Source organism: Leuciscus leuciscus (genome assembly GCF_965113295.1).
Source record: "Leuciscus leuciscus genome assembly, chromosome: 4".
In the NCBI taxonomy this organism is placed as follows: Eukaryota; Metazoa; Chordata; class Actinopteri; order Cypriniformes; family Leuciscidae; genus Leuciscus; species Leuciscus leuciscus.
The window spans coordinates 46,595,386-46,613,836 of NC_138728.1; the positions used below are offsets into that span (position 1 = coordinate 46,595,386).

Sequence of the window (18,451 nt, forward strand, 5' to 3'; positions counted from 1 at the left end):
CAGTGAGGGGAAAAAAAAACACTGAGCTTTGGGCCAATCGGTTCGTAGCTCTGCTTCAACTGTGCGATATAGTCACGAGGAGCGACCAAAATTTCTGACATGCAAGAAATTCATCCGACCATCCGATTGCCTGTCGGGAGAGGTTAATCGCCTCTCGTTTCCCCCTGTACACTGCACGGACACTGCACGACAAAGCTGAAAATCGGCCCGACCTGAAAAAGAGTCGCACGAGTCAGAATTTGCCTCAAATTCGTACGAAAATCGCACAGTGTATGCCCGCCTTAAGACAGAGAATTAGGATTCAGCCGAAGTAGCAGCACCTGTTATCTCCCTATGCTGATTCACTTTTGCAGGTGTGTGCTCTGCCATAAAAGCTGACCAGTTTTTCAGCACTGGAGAGGCGGGAGGTTTCCCCTCATCTCTCTTCTGAAGAGACCCTTTTTTCCTGTTGCAGTCCTGTGTTGTAGTTCTCCCCATTTGTGTTTGTGTACCATTTAAGACCTATTACTGAGGTGAGAGATCAGTGCAATGTTGGTTTGACTGTTAAACGATTTATTTTCATTTGTTTTCCCCCTGTAGGCAGGTTGGCGCCATTTAATTTGCATGACTTATTTTTCTCCTGTTTATATTTAGAGAGGAAGTTAGGTTTAGTATTGTCTTTTGTTTACATCGTTATTTTGGTGTTTAGGAACAACAGACTTGTTTTGTTTGTTATTTTGGCATTAGCCTCCTCCTGAAGTTAATTGCTTCCTTGTAAAATCTTGAGTTTTCTTGGTCACTGTTATTGTATGTTCCCTAAATAAATGTTTTGTTTTTTATTTGGAAAATGGTTCTAATGTTGAATCAGTGCTTGGACGGGAGACAGGGGCTCTGAAGACGTTTATTTCGTTTCACTCATTTGGGGGATTCTTTAAATGATTTATTTCTGTTCGTTCTCTTCTACCCTAGACAGGGGAGCTCGTAACAATGACCAACATAAGAATTTTCACCAGAAAATATCATCTAAACCAGTAAGTAACATCCACTTTTGTTTTGACCAACTAAAGGGGAAAAAGCATTGCAGTAAATGGCACTGATTAAATCTAACGATCGCTTGTCATATCACGTCAAACCAAGCAAATTATACTTTGTTCTCAAATTGTGAATGTTAACAATATCAGCCTTGCGTGACAAAATTATCCTTGTTTACGCATGGGCCGGTTGCAGTCTCTTTTTGTCTGTAGCCCCTCCGAAGCCCGAACGAAGTCTTTTGCATTACAACGCATTAAATATATCAGGTGCAGTGAGAAAAGACTATACATTTCCAACTCCAACATCCTCACACTCATAGCCTACTAGCCGAGACTCTTCTTTATGTGGACAGATGTGATGTAATAACGCAAAGACATGCTCGAATTTCCCACAGAAATCCACCAGTACCACTGGAATTAAAACATTATTACAAGCTTACCGTTTTGAATCGAGCTAAGGCAAGCAGGGAGTTTTGAACACTGGCTGGTTATGTACTTGTTTAAATTTATTTTGGATAATTTTTAACCCAAAAAAGTTATGGACAGCAGCTTTAAAGGGATAGTTCACTCAAAAATTTTAATTAGCCCATGATTTACTCACCCTGAAGCCATCCTATGTGTATATGACATTCTTTTTTCAGACAAATACAATTAGAGTTATATAAAAAAAAATCTGGCTCTTCCAAGCTTTATAGTGGGAGTCAATGGGTATATTTTTTTTATAAGTCCATCAAACCCTATCCATCCGTGATAAAAGTAATCCACACGTTAAACTTTTCTGGACCGGCAGAATGAAATTGCCTAGAACCTATGTAGGAGTGAGCCAGCTCTCAGATTTCACCAAAAATATGTTAATTTATGTTCCAAAGATGAACGAAAGTCTTACGGGTTGGAACAACATGAGGGTGAGTAATTACTGAATTTTCATTTTTGGGTGAACTAACCCTTTAAGTTGAAATTTCAAAATAAATGTTTACACAGATCCTAATTAAATCACTTGTGAATGTGCAGGGAATTTTTTTATTTCATAAACCTTTCACACTCACAACTGTTATTTCTTTCCCTGATGATTTTGTAAATGTTTGAGATCTCTTTGATATGTGTACTTCTCACACTGAAGACATGAAGCCTCATGTGAGTGTAAAGGTTTCCTTTAAATCTGAAACTCTTTCCACATTGATTGCACGGGTAAGGCTTCTCTCCGGAGTGAATTCTCATGTGCGTCTGAAGGTTTCCTTTATCAGTGAAGCTCTTTCCACACTGAGGGCAGGAGAAAGGCTTCTCTCCGGTCTGAATTCTCATGTGAGTCTGAAGGTTTCCTTTATCAGTGAAGCTCTTTCCACACTGAGGGCAGGAGAAAGGCTTCTCTCCGGAGTGAATTCTCATGTGGGTCTGAAGGTTTCCTTTAGCAGTGAAACTCTTTCCACACTGAGGGCAGGAGAAAGGCTTCTCTCCGGTGTGAACTCTTATGTGAGCCCTAAGCAATGCTTCGAATTTGAAACTCTTTCCACAGTGATGGCACATGTTAGGCTTCTCTCCAGTGTGAGTTGTTACATGTTTCTTAAGGTGATTCTTGTCTGTGAAACTCCTTCCACACTGATGACATATAAAACAGTTCTCCCTTAAGTGAATATTCATGTGGTACCCAAGTCTTTCTTTACATCTGAAACTCTTTCCACACTGAACACATGTGATTGGCTTCTCTCCATTGTGAATTATCATGTGAGCCTTAAGATTTCCTTTTAATGTGAAACTCTTCCCACACTGTTTGCAGGTGTAAGGGCTCTCTCCAGTGTGAAGACTCATGTGGGAATTAAGGTTTCCTTTAGATCTGAAACTCTTTCCACACTGATCACATGTGAACGGCTTCTCTCTGTGACTGTTCATGTGAGTCTTCATATTTCCTTTTTGTGAGAAAGTCTTCCCACACAGTTTGCAGGTGTTAGGGCTCACTCCAGTGTGAAGACTCATGTGGGAATTAAGGTTTCCTTCACGTGTGAAACTCTTTCCGCACTGAACACATGTGAACGGCTTCTCTCCAGTGTGACTGTTCATGTGAGTCTTCATGTTTACTTTTTGTGAGAAGCTCTTCCCACACAGTTTGCAGGTGAAAGGCCTCTCCCCTGTGTGAACTCTCATGTGAGCAGTAAGGTTTCTATTGAATGTGAAACTCTCTCCGCACTGAACACATGTGAACGGCTTCTCTCCAGTGTGACTGTTCATGTGTATCTTCATATTTACTTTTTGTGAGAAGCTCTTCCCACACAGTTTGCAGGTGAAAGGCCTCTCTCCTGTGTGAACTCTCATGTGAGCAGTAAGGTTTCTTTTGAATTTGAAACTCTTTCCACACTGAACACATGTGAACGGCTTCTCTCCAGTGTGACTGTTCATGTGTCTCTTCATATTTCCTTTTTGTGAGAAAATCTTCCCACACAGTTTGCAGGTGAAAGGCCTCTCCCCTGTGTGAACTTTCATGTGAGCAGTAAGGTTTCTATTGAATTTGAAACTCTTTCCACACTGAACACATGTGAACGGCTTCTCTTCTGTGCAAATTCTCACTTGAGGCAAAGGCTCCTCTCCAGTGTGAACTCTTCTGTGGATTTCAAGGTTTTGTTTTTGTGTTAGATTAGAACTGTTGGATTTGGTCTTCTGGGCTCTTTTTCGTGAGGTTATCTTTTCAGTCTGTGTGGATTCTTCTCCTGTTGTGAAATCATGATGCATCTCAAACTGTTTGTTCTCTTCCACTTCATTGAGTTCTTGACTCTCCTCTTTCAACGCCGTCAGGTCTAAGGTGAAAAGAGACAAATACAAATTAACCCCAGTGTCATAAGTTTACCTGCGCGTCCTGTCTTGATAAATGACAGTGATCAAATTTGGCTGTTGCAGTGTATAAGTATTGAGCAGAGGTGCTTTAACACAATATGCAGCTGTGGAAATGGAGAAAGTAGAGGTTGAGAAAGGTAGCAGGAGGGAATACAGTTTGAATTACAAACACGCATGTTACCCTGGAATGATATGGCTTACAGGCTACTTATGAAATGCTCTTTGAAAGATAATTTCATTGGGTTTGGAAAGAAATACATCCTAAAAAAAGTCTCTGTTTTAAGATGGATACCGAGTAGAGGAGGGAGACACATATCTGTTTATACCTGGTGTTTTAATCCATCTCTTGTCCACTTTCAACCATTTCTGTCCTTATTTTTTCAAGGGGAGGGTCTATGGGCAGGTAAATGTATGGGCTTTTCAGATCTTTCGACCTAATGGACAAAAGAAGCTCTCAATTTACATATGAACTCTTTTTAGAGACGACGTGAAAACATATGGCGGGCAGCAGCTTTCATTTCTACTCTGATATATGTAAGACCTCTAAGAAAACGGTAAGTGCGTTAGAAATCAAGAATGGTGAGAGAACATTGTGCTTGGTACATTTTTGTCTTCAAACCAAACTTGGGTCTTCAGCCGACAACATTTAAATCGTGTCTGACCTCTGCAGTTCCCATAATGTTTACGCATTAGGTCAGTAGGCGTCTTTTGTGGCTGTTTGAACACGTACACTACGAAAGCAATCCGGTCTAATGCGTTACCGCTGGAAGTGGTTTAGTCAGTTCACACCTTTATTTAACATCGTCTACTTGTCTTAATACCAGGTGTTTTTTATTTGTCCCCTCAGGGACAAATATAATTTTGAAATGTCCCCCCAGGGTACATTTCAGAAAGATAAAACGATCATACTTGGTGGAAGCCAAACTTAGCCCCGTCCACAACATTTTAGGTCGGGAAGTTTGGTCTGGTCTTGATTTGTTGTGGAGCAACTATGCTCCTAACCAGATCTGTTTGGACCAATCAAATTGTCAGGGCGGGCTTTATGCGATGATGGACAGATGATCAACAGTATCGTAATCATCCACGTCACCAAAGAACGCTTGGGTTGAATTCGTTTACAACAGCCTGAATGCCAGCCGAATTTAACCCCTCTAAACATTTGAGGCCGGGAAGTTTACTATTTCTCTCAAAAATGATGTATCCTTATAAAGCAATAAGCCCCGCGAAGCCATGATCTACAGTGAATTTAGAACATCTAAGGGGTGTTGTTAGGCACGATGTGAAGCATAGTTGAATCACAAACATTGCGCTGAAATAATAATGTAATGCGGTCACAGGTGTATGTTTGTTGAGTAATTTACAACAGCTTCGAACGTGGCTCAACCAATCAGAATCAAGGACCGGAACTATCCGTTTTATAAAATTATTTTTACAACAAAGTTGTACTTCCAGCGTGCATGCATGTACTTCCAAACTTCCAGCGTGCATGCAGTTGAGTTCTGTTGACAACTATGCGTTACTCCTGTAGCAAATTAGCTGTAAGAAATATTAATAACTCATCATAACTTGTTATAATTGATTATGAATATTTGGATCAGTTAATAGAATTAACTTAATGTAGTAAAATTAATATTACAATCAATTAACCTGTTTGTGCCATGCACACTCAGTATTAATTGTTTATTAATTCTAAGAAATGTACATTTCCGGGGCATGGGAAATGTCTTTCTTACTGTGCAGTACTAGTAAGAGCCTGGAGTAAATGCTTACAGGAAAGCAAGAAGTTACAGCATTGTTTGAAATTCAGCAGATCAACAGCCTTGAGCAAACCATCGGTTTAGTTCTAACACGCCCTTCCTTAAAAGGGGTAAGGATACTTAATGTATCAAATAATGAGACTAAGTTTGATACTTGCATGTCTCGCCCATTTTAACGCCCTGAGGTCTACGGTATCGCCGGCGATACCAGCTCGCTTTTTTTTTATCAATGTAAAAGAAACTCATAAATACTCTGTTGACTTTGATTTTCCATAGGAGTTTCATACATCAATCGATTCTGTTAAATGTGTATTATTTTTGTGTATACTCACAATAAAAACAAAGTGTTGTGCTTTTTGCCAAATAAAGAAAAATAAACACGAAGCGAGTTCTGCCTTCTCTCTGCCAGTGAAGTCCATTCTGAAACGCGTCCGAAAATGAACAATAACTGAGCGAATACTCAGTCAAACAGGCATACAGAGACACAGGCATGAAGCTTGAATTCTCTTCTTTTAAATGAAGTAATTTATATAAAAAACAAATATTTTCATCTTGTGAAATCTGTATTAAAAGAGAGCGATTCCAGTCGAGCTCATCTCATCTCATTACGTTATAATCGGCCCCGCCCACGGAGAGCGCGCGCTATTCAAACGCAAATGACTGAGACGATCCCATACAAACTGTGAACGCCCACATATCAGCTCGAGAAAACACATCAAGTTTATTCAGATAAGTGTAGTTGTCTACACTGTCTCGCAGCGCTGTGAGGAATAATAATAATGGAAAACGTACCTCAGAAGTGCTGGTATTTCGAGGAGCAATGGATGGAATACTGTAGTAAGTTTTTTTTTTCATTCTCAAGTAAATCGCGTTTCTGTGTGAATGAATGAACGGCAGAGATGCGCTGTTTACCACAACTCGCAAAAAGACGGTTTAAATTTGAATTGCGTTTCTGTGTGTGAATAAATGATCTGCTTTTAGCAAACTATTTTGCTATACTGAGTAAAATCGATTGAAATATGTTGAAATAAAATGTATTTGTATAAGCAACGTATTAAACTGCAAATTAACATTTATATTCCTTATAATAAAAACGAAAGACCTATGTTACAGACATATGAAAGACAACATTTCGTTGATTAGTTTTGGATAGATTACACATTTTTACTGTAAAATATCTGCCACCTCAAATAAGCTTTTGTTTGCCAATTTTTGCTAATATGTTAAATATAGTATGTTTTGTCAATGTAGGCTATATTCGAAGTTTGAAATATGTATGATAAAATGTATACTTTAGTTTTTACAAAGAAAGATTACACTTCAATTGTTGTTGTAATTGTAACCTTTTTAATAAAAAAATATATATTTACAAGGTAGATGTAAACAAATTTTAAAAGGTAAATATAAGCATTTTCTTTAAATAATTTTTATTGTGTTTTATTATTGACAAATTTGGGGAGAGGATACATATTCCAAAACTGAAAATACAGTATGAGAATTAACTGCACAATTAATAGACATGTTTTCCTTGGATATTATACAATTTGCAAGCAAAATACTGTATATATATTGCTCTTGCATTCTTTCTTGTGGCTATAGGTGACACACCTGAATGAATGGCTCATTAAGTATGCGGGCCCCATTGTCTCCTAAGGTGTGAACCACTACATATGCATGATGCTGTTGAATGGTTGACGCCCCTTGCGCATATTGCCTTTACAAACAAAAAGTGTTTTACAAGATTTAAATCAATGTATTGTGTTATGTGAATGATAAGGGCAGGATGATTTTCACATCATTTTGAAGAAAAAACTCTAGGCAAAGACATCAATTAGTCAAAAGTCTTATTGACACGTATTTAGTATGTGTTTTGTGGCCTTATTTCAGAAACTTTAGTTTTTTGTTTTTTTAACCCTCTGGAGTCTGAGCGTTTTTTTGGGCCCTGGGGGTGTTCTGACATGCTCTGACATTTGTGCTTTTTTCAGTTGCTTATAAACATATTAATGGCAAAGGTGTAAATTCACTCTATATAGCACAAACAGGACTACAATAATATGTGAGCCACATGTATGTACATGTTTTCATTTTTGAGAGAATAATGTTTATGCGTGGTTATCGAAAAAACTAAAAATTAAAAATTTTGAAATAAGACCACAAAACACATACTAAATATGTGGCAATAAGACTTTTGACTTATGGATGTCGTCGCCTATAGTTTTTTCTTCAAAATTATGTGAAAATAGTCTTGCTTTATCGTTCACATAAAACCATACATTGATTTAAATTGATGTAAAACAGGTTTTGCTTGGAAAGCCAATATGCGAGGGGGGCGTGAACGAGGAGTGGTTTACACCTGAGAATACACCCACTCTGCATAATGATGAGCCATTCACTCAGGTGTGACACTGACTGAGCCACAATGCAAAGACAAAAGATATATTTAGAAGAAGACTTATATTGACCATTTAAGATTTTGCTTACATCTATCTTGTAAATATGTTTTGCTATTTTATTAAAATGGTTACAATTACAACAATAATTACAATTTCAACAATATTTCAAGTGTACTCTTTCTTTGTAAAAAAAAAATGATTATAGGCCCTACATTTTATCTATGTATTCATTAGTTTGAATATAACCAACATTGGAACAGCTAACATCTTAGTTGATGACTTTATTTTTGACAAAAATAGTATTTTATATATAGAAATGGCTAAACAAAAGCTTATTTGATGTGGCAGTATATTCTACAGTAAAAACTGTACCCAAATCTGGTCAACAAAATGTTGTCTTTCATATTTCGTCTGACTGTAACGTTGTTTTCATGAAATATTAGGGCATATTGTTAATTTGCAGTTTAATACGTTGCTTATACAAATAGCCTACATTTTATTTCAACATTCAGTCGATGTTTACTTATCTCAGTATAGCAATACAGTTTGCTAAAACATCATCATTCATTCACACACGCGATTTAAATTTAAACTGTCTTTGCCAGCTGTGGTAAACAGCGCGCATCTCTGCCGTTTATTCATTCATAAACAGAAACCCACGTGAACAAAATTCACGTGAGAAGGAAAAAACTTACTTGTATTCCTCAGCTCGCTCCTCGATATACCCGCACTTCTGAGGGACATTTTCCATTAGTATTATTCCTCACAGCGCTGCAAGATGGTGTAAACAAGTAATGATCTAAATAAACTTGTGTGTTTTCTCGAGCTGATGGGGGCGTTCACAGGATTGCCTCAGCCATTTGCGTTTGAATAGCGCGCGCTCTCCGTGGGCGGGGCCGATTATAACGTAATGAGATGAGATGAGCTCGACTGGAATCGCTCTCTTTTAATACAGATTTCACAAGATGAGAATAATTGTTTTTTTATATAAATGACTTCATTTAAAAGAAGAGAATTCAAGCTTCATGCCTGTCTGTCTGTAGGTCTGTTTGACTGAGTATTCGCTGAGTTATTGTTAATTTTCGGACGCGTTTCAGAATGGACTTCACTGGCAGAGAGAAGGCAGAACTCGCTTCGTGTTTATTTTTCTTTATTTGGCAAAAAGCACAACACTTTGTTTTTATTGTGAGTATACACAAAAATAATACACATTTAACAGAATCGATTGATGTATGAAACTCCTATGGAAAATCAAAGTCAACAGAGTATTTATGAGTTTCTTTTACACTAATAAAAAAAAAGCGAGCTGGTATCGCCGGCGATACCGTAGACCTCAGGGGGTTAATAACCATGCATAAACATTATTCTCTCAAAAAAACAAACATGTACATGCATGTTGCTCACATATTATGGTAGCCCTGTTTGTGCTAAATAGAGTGTAATTATACCTTTGCCATTAATATGTTTATAAGCAACTGAAAAAAGCACAAATGTCAGGGCATGTCAGAACATCTCAAGGACCCCAAAAACCCCTCAGACCTCAGAGGGTTAATTAAACTGTCCTGATGCAATTTGTTGAGGCTCCAGTTGATCTTTGCTTATGTGGTCTTGATGAGAGAGAACCAGTGGGAGTCATGGGGATAGAAAAAAAAAAAAAAACCTTAAGGGGCCGGTGCTTAGTGGATCGGGCGGCAGTCGAAGGTGGGGGCCTCGACAACCCGATCCCTGGACACGGAATCTAGCTCTAGGGACATGGAACGTCACCTCTCTGGCGGGGAAGGAGCCTGAGATTGTGCGTGAGGTTCAGAGATTAGAGATAGTTGGGATCACCTCCACGCACGGCTTGGGCTCTGGAACCACACTCCTTGAGAGAGGATGGACTCTTCACCACTCTGGAGTTGCCCATGGTGAGAGGTGGCAGGCTGGTGTGGGTTTGCTTATAGCCCCCCCAGCTCAGCCGCCATGTGATGGAGTTCACCCCGGTGAATGAGAGGGTCGCTTCCCTGCGCCTTCGGGTCGGGGATAGGTCTCTCACTGTCGTGTGCGCCTATGGGCCAAACGGCAGTGTAGAGTACCCGGCCTTCTTGGGGTCTCTGGGACAGGTGCTGGAAAGTGCTCCGACTGGGGACTCCAACGCCCACGTGGGCAGCGACAGTGACACCTGGAGGGGCGTGATTGGGAGGAACGGCCCCCCCTGATCTGAACCCGAGTGGTGTTCTGTTATTGGACTTCTGTGCTAGTTACAGCTTGTCCATAATGAACAACATGTTAAAGCATAAGGGTGTCCATCAGTGCACGTGGCACCAGGACACCCTAGGCCTTAGGTCGATGACTTTGTGGTCGTTTCATCTGACCTGCGGCCGTATGTCTTGGACACTCGGGTAGTGTTGCACGGTGTACCGATACTTCAAAAGTATCGCGATACTCGGAAATTAAAAACGTCACGATACCTAAATTTATCAGTATCGATACTTACTTTTTTTTTTTGAAAAAACGCCTCCCTATGGACGTCTGTGTTTTTTTCCTGACGCACGCAGCAAAGAACCTGCCGCTGTCAGTGTCATGTGACAAAACACTACAGCGAGATGGCTGCATGTGCGAGCACAAGTGGTCCACGACTCGTAGAAAAAGATGACGCGAGGAGTGACATATGGAAGTACGTTGCCTACCTTGCTCTGTTGCACGGTGCACCGATACTTCAAAAGTAAATAGGAAATGAAAAACGTCACGATTCCTTAATTTATTAGTATCATACTTCTAAGAATGACCACGTTCCAGATTTGTAAGGCCGGCGACACACTGTCTGCGTGTCGTGTCCGTTTTTATTTCGGCTCCCATGTTAACTGCCTGCGTGACACACGCGTCTGGGCGCAGCTCAAGACGCGCGGAAAACGCGTGTATGCTATAAATAGAACCGACGCCTATTTTTCACGCGACACGCAAGCCTGTTGGAAGCGTTTCCAGGCAAAATAGAATTGGAAAAGATGTTTCTATGTCATTTTGACACGAATACATATTAATAAATGACATTTTGATGTTTGAAAGTTTTGACATAAATACAATATAAATGTAATTAAAAAAAATATTATCAATTTTCAAATATTGCACCTCTCAATACAGAACGAATTATTCTGTAGCCTATTGTTGTCTTTGCTGCTATATATTTATGTTTAACATGAAGTATAGGCCTTCCACAACTCTCTCCCCACATGTCAAATATATCACCAATGAGGCTTATCATATGTTACCAATATTAAACATTGTTTAATATAATCGCTGTTCATATTTTTATTCAAAGTTCAGAATCAAGATAAAGCTCTTATGTTTCTTATGATAAATGAGATAATGCTGCTAAATTTATCTTTTTTTTTTCCTTGAATGTCATTGCTCTAATTTATTTTTTATATTTCATATTTCATATTTTGTTCAAATGTTTAATATATCTGCTGTTCATATGTTCATTTATTAGTGTGTTATATGATTAGAATGTTGTCCCGGTTTTAAAATAAAGCACAGCAGTGATATTTGAGAGTGTTTCTCCCTTTTCAGGAAAAGTATCGAAAAAGTATCGAAATCGCAATACTTGACTTGGTATCGGTATCGAAACAAAAATTTTGGTATCGTGACAACACTACACTCGGGTGAAGAGAGGGGCGGAGCTGTCAACTGGTCACCACCTGGTGGTGAGTTGGATCCGATGGCGGGGGAGGAAGCTGGACAGACTCGGCAGACCCAAACTTACTGTGAGGGTCTGTTGGGAAAGTTTGGCCGAATCCCCCGTCAGAGAGATCTTCAACTTCCACCTCCGGCAGAGCTTCGACCAGATCCCGAGGGAGTCTGGAGATATTGAGTCCGAGTGGACCATGTTCTCCACCTCCATTGTCAACGCGGCCACTCTGAGCTGTGGCTGTAAGGTCTCCGGTGCCTGTCGAGGCGGCAATCCCCGAACCCGGTGGTGGAATCTTTCTTTATCTTTCCTGATAAAGCAGCGTTTATGAGCGTTGCTGCTTTGTGTACAGCTGTTACCGGGGAAACCGCTATTTCTGTCACTCCTAAAGCGCCTCCTGCTGGCACCTCTTTGTAAACAGCCTTGCAAACCTGTATTAACACTAGTGTGGATTTTTTTTCTACAATATTCACTCATGACAGTAAAATAGGGCATTCTAAGTCAATCGACTGCAGTATTTCCTCTCTCACTCATCGAAAAATGTGTTTTACACCCAGTAATGGTAAAAAAAAAAAAAAAAAAATGTCATATAGCCTACCGTGAAACCAGTGTAATTCAGAAAAAAAATGTGATGTGGATTTTTGGTCATACCGCCCAGCACTACTACGTCATGTTATAGTCAGATATGACGACGCTACTGCAACACGCATCACCGCAGATGAGCTTAGATTAGCTGATGATCAATAAAATGCAGCTCATGTCTGTTGCTTTCGGTGACGTTAACTCCATTAAATCCGCTTATAGCGCGGGAATTAAAGATCGGATTTATATCCGTTTTGCAAAAACACATTTATGTGACCAGGTTTAAATGGAATCGCTTTGATAAATCAGATAGCTATCCGATCTGAGAAAACGCATGAAGTGGCCAGGTGTAAACAGCCCCATTCAAGCACGTTAAAGTCGGCATGAACCGGAAGTTACAAACAACTTTTCTCCAGTGTTGTGATGTATTTATATTGAATAGAGGGCAGGGTTTTACTGTAGCACTCCTCCACTCCATCTCTCGCTCATAGCAGGCTAACGTTTTGAGGGGAGTTGCCTCACCCTCGCGCTATAGCACATGACAGGAAGAGAAGAGAAGTCGTTTCGAGGGGGAAGGGAAGGATAATTTATTTAATTAAAGATTATAAGGGTACATGAATTTTTTTTTTATTATTAAGTGCACAGATAAATCATTTATAATACACTACAATATTACATATAAAAATACGAATTGTAAAATTTTATTTCATGCCGAGTTTAAAAGGATCTTTTGCAAATAACAATCGCGGTCCTGGACAGTGAGTGACCTTACATATTAAGATAAAATGGGATTTTCTCCAGTCATTGTTAAAAAACAAGCTAACAAAACTTGCTAACTAGCGTTAGTGAAGCAGCCAGAGGGATCGTTTACTAACTGAAAAAGGGTCTATTTGTCTGGTCATGTGATCTCAACATGTCTGTCCACCCAGTCAATGACAAATAAAACCACTTTAATTAGGACAGTCTACAAAAATATCACTAATTTCTGTAGAGCTGGACATTTTAATAGGGATTAAACAGGGCATCGATTAACTTGAATGTGGACTTGTTTGAATGAAAATAGTTATTCTCTTTAACATCTGTCGACTCCCCCCTCTGGGCTCCCGTAGTTCTTACAAGGCAAGGCAAGGCAAGGCAAGTTTATTTATATAGCACATTTCATACACAATGGCAATTCAAAGTGCTTTACATAGAAGAAATTAAAATAATAAAAAGAAAAAGAATAATTAAAACAGTTTAGAAAAATGTAACGTAAACGCATTAGCTCAAATGATATACAGGGAATTTTAATAATTAATCAGGAATATGATTAATATATATTGCATATTACAGTTACATTAAAATGATGGAAAATAGATAAATTGAATATATCAATATACCATTCTTCAGATCACTTATCCTTGTTTGTCCAGCAAAGACCATAATATTAACTTATCAACTTCCAATAAAGTTAGCACTTCTTATAATTCCAGGAAAAATAGTTTCTGGCCATGGAAACCATTCTCCTGTCCTTATAAAATTTAGGTTACTTAAACCATAATCAAATTGTAAAGCTTGTAGCTATAGGATCAAAACATTTCAGGGACCCGTAATGTGAGAAATATAGACAGGATCAAAACTCGGATATAATGGATTTTAATCATTGAACTAACAATACATACTACAGTTATACACGGAATATATGTATATACAGAAACATTAAGACAACACTAGACAAAACACATTACAAGAAGATGAATAACGAGTTACGATAGGATGAGAGAGTGAAGATGAGCGAGGGAAAGTGAAAGCAAAATGAACGATCAGAGTGAGAGAGAGAGAATGAGAGAGAGAGAGAGAATTGAAGAAGAGCCTGGCAACTTATTACAAACAAAAAACCCTTTTGAGATTCAGCTTTAAAATATGTCAGATACTTGCAGTTTGAGGCACTCTTTTGTGGAGCTGAGAAAAGAGCTGAACTGCGTGTCCTGGTTTCTTTCGGAGTTGTGTAGCGGGAAGAGTTGAAGGTTCACTTGAACGTAACGTTACCGAGAATGATTCAGGCTAAGTTCATTCAGCTCGTGAATGAACAGAGGCGAATAGGAAACGAAACTAGACTATAGAAAACATACAAAGAAATAAAAGAAAAAAGAAGCAGGCCGAAGCCGGTCCGGATTTGGGTTTCCAAAGTTTTCGTCGGAGTCGAAGGAGGGAGAAGAGAGAGCGTTTGGACACTGAAGGTTCGGACTTTTAACAGTGTCCCGTGTACGCCTCCTTTCGCGTGGAGGACGAATCATCTTAGAGCATTTCGAGCGGAAGGTTTTCCTCTGTCCTGTTAGACAAGCCCACTCGAATGAGTCATGAGTGAGATCGAATTTGAGAAGATTTGCTCAAGACATATGAAATGTGTCAAATGATACAAATTACTGCAATTGGTTATCGAAATTCAATTCCATCAGGTTGAAAGGATCGCACAGGTATCAAAAATAGAATATAGGCGTTGTAGCAATGCAAAGATACATTATGCATTAGTATAGGCATTTGCAATTTGATTAATGTTACAATAGGACATACATATGCTTTCCTATGGTTTATAAAACACATCTTAACACAAAAGGGATATATTTTGTACATTTAAGAGTGACTTTATGGGTAAAAAGTCCTTTTCTGTAGTGGGTTTCTGCGTGTGTGTGAGGTGACTTTATGGTCGGCATGTGTTGCATCCCGTGGTGCGCGTACCACGTGAGAGGTTGGGGGTTTAATTTGAAAATGGCAATTTCAGAGACAAAAAATAGTTTTGTACGCAGATTCACTTATCAGCCTGAGGAGTCGTAAAAATTGATGAGGGAAGCAGTTAGTCCTAGACACTGAATGGAGCCAGTCTTTGTAATTTGCCTTCAGTTCACAAAGAACAAAAGTTAGACACAGTAGGGTGTTGTTCTTGCACAGCGCGGTGATAGTCCGATAACAACAGGGACCTGTGTTTAAAAAGTCAGGATTCGCCTAATTCAGACCATCTGCCTGGATGCCAAGTCAGTGTTGCTACAAAAATAAAATACAGTACAGTACAAACAGTCGGACGAACAGCGGCACAGTGCTCATTCAGTAAATGCATAGCTAAACAGAAGTGTTTTGAGTCTGGATTTGAATGTGACCACTGTAGGAGCACATCTGATCTCCTCTGGAAGCTGGTTCCAGCTGTGGCTTGCATAATAGCTAAAAGCAGACTCACCATGCTTAGAATGAACCCTTGGTATTTCTAGATGATATGATCCTAATGATCTGAGTGATCTGTTGGGTTTATATTCAGTGAGCATATCTGCAATATATTGAGGTCTTAGGCCATTGAATGATTTATATACCAGTAATAATACTTTAAAATCAATCCTAAATCTAACTGGGAGCCAGTGTAAAGACCTGAGGACTGGTGTGATATGTTCATATTTTCTGGTTCTGCTCAGAATCCTGGCGGCAGCGTTCTGTATGAGCTGCAACTGTCTTATGGTCTTTTTGGGAAGGCCAGTGAGGAGTCCATTACAATAATCCACCCTGCTGGTGATGAAAGCATGCACAAGTTTCTCTAAGTCTTGTCTGGAAACAAAGCATCTAATTCTTGCAATATTTTTGAGATGATAGTATGCTGATTTAGTTATTGCTTTGACATAACTACTGAAACTAAGGTCTGACTCTAGTGTCACACCAAGATTCCTGACTTGATGTTTAGTTGTTTGACCCCTAGAGTGAAGGTATGCGTTCACCTTGAGAACTTCATCTTTGTTTCCAAACGTAATGACTTCAGTTTTATCTTTGTTTAATTGAAGAAAGTTTTGACACATCCAACTGTTGACTTCATCGATGCATTGGCACAGGGAGTCAATGGGGCTGTAATCGTTAGGCGATAGGGCTAAGTAGATCTGTGTGTCGTCTGCATAGCTGTGGTAAGCAATTTAGTTCTTTCTCATTATTTGGCTCATTGGGAGCATATACAGGTTGAACAGGAGTGGCGCAAGAATTGAGCCTTGAGGGACTCTTGGTAGGTATGCTCTACCAAGCTTCAAATATATATATAAAAAAAGGAGGTTCAAACTAAAACCAACACAACAAATAAGCAAATATTTAATGCTGTTGAATGTTTTGTTTGCACTTTATCAGAACTATCTCCTATCTACTGAATAGCAAGATGTTAAACTTTTGTTTAAAGAAAACGTTTCAAAAAGGGTCACATCATTTTATGTTATGTTACATTGCGTTACATTTTCACTGTTTACAAAGGCAGGGCCTGCCATCTTGTCTTTTTGGCTTGTTGTTTCTGATTGCACTTTAACCTCAAGGTGGAAATCCAGATCAAATCCATGAAGGGAAAATCAAAACAAAATAAAGTTAAAACTTGTTTTAAACAATTTCTTTGTCATCTGCAGATTGATTTTAAATCTTTGTTAGGACATATCACCCAGCCCTAGGATCAAATGACTGAGATCAGTTGTGAGAATGAAACCAACCTGTTTGTTCTTCAGTTTCTTCTTGCTTCACACTGAATGTTTCTTGAATCTTCACCTCTTTGCTCTCCTCTTTAATTAACGGAATCTTTGTTTGTTCCTCTGTTTCTTCTTGTTTCAAACTGAATACTTCTTCAATCTTGAAGTATTCACTCTCCTCTTTAATAAACGCCATCTTAAAAATAGTGTTAGGTGGATCTCAGTCGCTTCACCAGGAGTTTTTCTGTATTTGTCCTGTTTAAGATGAGAATAATTAAAGGTGCCCTAGAATGTGAAATTGAATTTATCTTGGCATAGTTAAATAACAAGAGTTCAGTACATGGACATGACATACAGTGAGTCTCAAACACCATAGTTTTCTCTTTCTTATTTAAATCTCGTTTTTGAAAAACACCCCTGAAAAACAGGCGAATCTCCACATAACACCAACTGTGACGCAACAGTTGGGATCATTAATATGTACGCCTCCAAAAATTTGCATATGCTAGCCCATGCTCAGTGCCAGGCGAAACTGCACAGCCGAATCATCAGAAGTTCTGCAGGTGAAGAAACAAGCAGGAGGAGGATCATAGGGAAAATGGCAGATCTATCTATAATCTATCTATATATAATCGGATACCGCTACAGTTTAATTCGAAGTTGTTAGTTGCTCTGCCCATTTCACCACGGACTGTTTTTCTAACCTGGAACAATATCAAGCAGCCAGGCTTCTCTCGGCGTCTCATACTGACGAAGGGGGCAATTTCAACTAACGTTATATTCCCGCAAGCGGTAAGTAGTGATTTTACTAACGGTAATTTACACTGTGTTATTTAGATCCAGCGCGATATTGTTTTTTTACTCGAGAGACATTGTGGCTTGCAAACGAGCGAACGAAGCATGGCAGTTGCTCAGTGTTTGGATGTACAGTACAAATGAACACAAACATATATTTTTTAGCTCCTTCATCCGAGCCTCTGGAGAACCAGTGGGTTATGTGAATTTCTGATGTGTAATTGTTCAAATTCAGACAGATAATCTTTCTCTCAAAGTCGTTCAACACTATTTATGCATCAGTAAATCGCGTTGCAGTGATAAGATCTTCATTCACGCAATCAACAGGCTGTCATCTGCTCAATGCTCATCTGCAACCTTTTATGTGATGGGAATAGATCTAAATACTTAAACTTCTCACGATTTATTAATCCCGATAGCTGTAATAGTAAAAACGTATAAAAGCTGTAATAGTAAAAGTTTTCCTGATAGCTCTACATTTAATGCCAGATATTTCATATGCAAGCATGTCAGCCAATCACAGCAGAGGGCGTTTACACTGAAGTCTCACAGCAGACACGCCCCTTCAAACTGAGTGTTCAAATCAAAGGATAAAATCAGGCTAGGAAATATGCCTTTTATTTCTAAATTATAACAAATTTTGATCTAAAAAACATACTAACATTATAAGGGCACACTAGGAAACATTATAAAATAATAAAATAATCCATTCTAGGGCACCTTTAACACAAAGAAAAATGTATCCTAACTAAATCTCTGAAAGCGTCTCAATCAGATCTAGTTCAGTAGTTCAGTTCACTGGTAAGAGAGTCTGTCAGAGAGCGAGTTTATATTTTATATACTTTTAGTTATGATTTATATTTGGTATTAAATTTGTATAATATAAAATAAAGTTATACTACAGGCAGGGCCGTTGAATGCTTGAATCTGATTGGTTGACAAGTGTTCTAAGGTGTGTAAGGCAAGGCAA

General features: G+C 38.9%; 1 protein-coding gene and 1 long non-coding RNA gene across 2 annotated transcripts in view; both read right to left on the bottom strand.

Annotated features, from left to right (window-relative positions):
* LOC309496565 overlaps positions 1-18,451 on the bottom strand; it is a 381,708-nt gene that overhangs the window by 167,258 nt on the left and 195,999 nt on the right. The gene's annotated exons all lie outside the window — the stretch shown is intronic.
* Positions 492-16,941, bottom strand: LOC309496527 (uncharacterized protein). Its single transcript, XM_082166519.1, has 2 exons — positions 16,711-16,941; positions 492-3,796 (listed from the first exon to the last, which is right to left on the bottom strand). Exons 1-2 carry the CDS (start codon positions 16,880-16,882, stop codon positions 2,031-2,033), a joined length of 1,938 nt encoding a protein of 645 aa, XP_082022645.1. The 5' UTR covers positions 16,883-16,941; the 3' UTR covers positions 492-2,030.